At 42.7% G+C, this 2,939-nt stretch overlaps 1 protein-coding gene across 1 annotated transcript in view; it reads left to right on the forward strand.

Moving 5' to 3' along the window:
- The window catches only part of ptch1 (patched 1), a 48,173-nt gene extending 45,896 nt beyond the window's left edge, over positions 1-2,277 (forward strand). The window contains exons 21-24 of the mRNA XM_005721981.1: positions 219-318; positions 431-784; positions 915-1,443; positions 1,558-2,277. Of these exons, the coding sequence (XP_005722038.1) occupies positions 219-318; positions 431-784; positions 915-1,442 (982 nt within the window). The 3' untranslated portion in view covers position 1,443; positions 1,558-2,277. The remainder of the gene's footprint in view (positions 1-218; positions 319-430; positions 785-914; positions 1,444-1,557) is intronic.
- The last annotated feature ends 662 nt before the right edge of the window (positions 2,278-2,939 follow it).

Consider the following 2,939-nt stretch of genomic DNA (forward strand, 5'->3'; position numbering starts at 1 on the left):
TTTTCTTTGTTTCTTCAGCTTGCTTAATTTCACTTCTTGTGTGTCCTTGTTGGTATGAGTGACTTTGCTTAAATCTTTTATTTTTAATAAATGTTATTGTGTTGTGTGACGCAGAAGCCACAGGAAAGTGTTGTGTTTTACATGCATTTTTTGCTCATTGTGTTTATAGCTGATATTAAAGTTAATTTCCCTTTGTGAACTCTTTCTTTGTAATGCAGGTACTTCTTTGCAGTGTTAGCCATCCTAACAGTTCTTGGGGTACTGAATGGATTAGTCCTGCTCCCAGTATTACTATCATACTTTGGACCTTATCCAGAGGTAAAATCTTACAAAATGCAAATGCAAGAAAATCTAAATCAACCAGGACTAGTGACTTTTTTTTTAAATTAAAAAGCCAAACTATAGACAACTCTCTGTACTCAACACTCAGGTATCACCAGTTGATGGTCGCAGCCGGTTACCAACCCCATCTCCAGAGGCCCCTCCTCATGTGGTCCACTTCTCAGTCCGTCCTCACCACACCACTGCAGCCACCACCACCTCTGGTGCAGTTTCAGACTCATCAGACTCAGAGTACAGCTCAAACACCACAGCATCTGGTATCAGCCAGGAGCTGCAAAATTCTAACCTGCACTCACACAGAGGACAAGCTCGAGCAGACGAGCAGCAGTACCACCTCCAGATCAGCAGGGGAAGAGCCAGGACAGAGGAGATGAGGAGGGGAGCATCAGGACATCGGCGCTCAGCTAGACAGCCTGACCCTCCAGCTTATACTGTGTCCTCGGTAAGAGAAATATGTCATATTGTGTCTCCTGCATGACTCTTTTGATTGCATATTTTCTCTTGCTTGTCACATTATGAAATGGAAAGATAATTTTGTTGTTGTTGTTGTTCCATATTTTGTCTTCTCTCAGGGTTGTGATCCTGGGATGCAGAATGGAACTACTCCAAACAGCAGCAGGGACCCCAAGAGCCAGGTGCACTGGCAGGGCCCGCCCCCAGCCCTGCCGCGCATGGACGCTTTTGAAACTGCTACTGAGGCTGGGGGCCATTATGGCTCACATAGCCATAGAGAACACTCAACAGGCCACAGAAGCCGCTCTTCCCACAACCCACAACCTAGTCATCACCTCCCGCACCAACACCTCAACCCTACTCCATATGGCCAACCCATCACCACGGTGACAGCATCGGCCTCAGTCACCGTCGCAGTTCACCCACCCCCTTTGTCCAGCCAGACCCCTGCTTCCACTTACCCAGGATACGCTGCAGCAGACAGTTACTGCCAGTCAGGGACAGAGGGGCCAGAGCCTGCCTTCCAGGACCCACATGTGCCTCTCTACACCCACACAGGTACCAGGGGAGTCAAAGTAGAGTCCATGGAGCTCCAAGATTTGGAGTTTGAGGCAGCTGAGAGCAACAATGGCAGACGGGCTAGCTGAGGTGAGATCTTATCAAGTTGAGGAGCTTGACGTGTAGCACAACTGTCCTTTTTTAAAAAAATAAATGTCTGTTTCATCATAAACCACTGACAGTATAATCTCCTTTGGTTTTCAGGTCTGGAGAATAGAAGTACTATGGCCAAAGATGGACTCTTCGGTATTACTGAGCAGCTGACCCAGTCTGGCCCAACCCAGCCCAGCATAGCCCAAGTTGGCTCACCACCAATGCTAAGCAGCGAGAAACTTGCCAGTGTTCCCATAATGGTGCTCATTCTTACTGTAACCCAGTGGACTATTGTCTTAGATATTTCTATCTATATTTAAAAGATGTATACATATGTAAATATGAACATAAAGTAGGTATAATATTAGGAGCTGTACAACTCCTCATGTTAACAAACTGGGGCTGCCATATTATTTGTGGTGTGTACATGCATGTGTGTTTATGTTGGTGTGTGCGTGCGTGTGTTTGTGTGCGTGCAAGAGATAGATAGATCTCTGATTACTGTCGACCTATCTGTGGATCTGTGCCATTAGAAAACTTCATTTTGGCAAAAATCATCTGTCAGCATTCACTGCTGCTGCTGAGAATATTTTTTAAGTGATATACATTTATAACTCTATGCAAATCTCTCTTTAAACAAAAGAAGAGATCTATCTGTGTGGGTGTGGGTGTGTGTGTGTGGGTGTGGGTGTGTGATAGGAGTGTGTAGGGCTGTATAATGTGAAACAGCATCATAATTTTCTGGCTTACACATCAGATACATCCTCAGAACTGACTAACATTTAAACTCATTTAAAACATGAAGGAAAGTGTTAGAATCATCAAACAAAGCTATGGTACATATATATATACATATATGTATGTATGTATATATATGTATATGTGTATATGTGTGTGTGTGTGTATATATATATATATATATATATTTGTGTGTGTGTGTGTGTGTGTGTGTATTGTATAAAGGTACATTTGTAAAACTATTAATTTTATCACAAACCTGTGGTAGTTATGAAACATTTACTGTTTAACTTGACACGCTATGCGTGCTATTTAATATGAGCTGATATGAAGAATTTTAAAAGCTGTTTTTTAAATTTTGTTTAATTTTATCGCCTCGGCATTGGAACCTGTTTCTGCTCTCAGCTTTGTATCACTGTCTGTTAAGCTGGTTGTATTTTACTGTATGAGGTTATGTATTGTTTAACCCTAGCAGGCTCAAAACAGGTTCCGTCTTACATACTGACTTATGAGCAGTAAACCCACCTCAAAAACTCACTCTACCTTTACAGGGACATTCATGTTACTGATTCTGGAACAGGGTTAACACAGGGTGCTAACTCTGCACCCTAAGTGGTTGTGTCTAGTGGATAAGCTAAAAAATCAGACTGTATACTGTATGACCCGATTAACCAAGGCACTTGACTGCATTTAAACTTTATTCACAGGAATATCTTGCCGAAAGTAGCTCTTTCTGTCCATCCAGTAAGCTAAGC

Source organism: Pundamilia nyererei, unplaced genomic scaffold (assembly GCF_000239375.1).
Source record: "Pundamilia nyererei isolate P.nyererei 1_Seehausen unplaced genomic scaffold, PunNye1.0 scaffold00006, whole genome shotgun sequence".
NCBI classification, from domain to species: Eukaryota; Metazoa; Chordata; class Actinopteri; order Cichliformes; family Cichlidae; genus Pundamilia; species Pundamilia nyererei.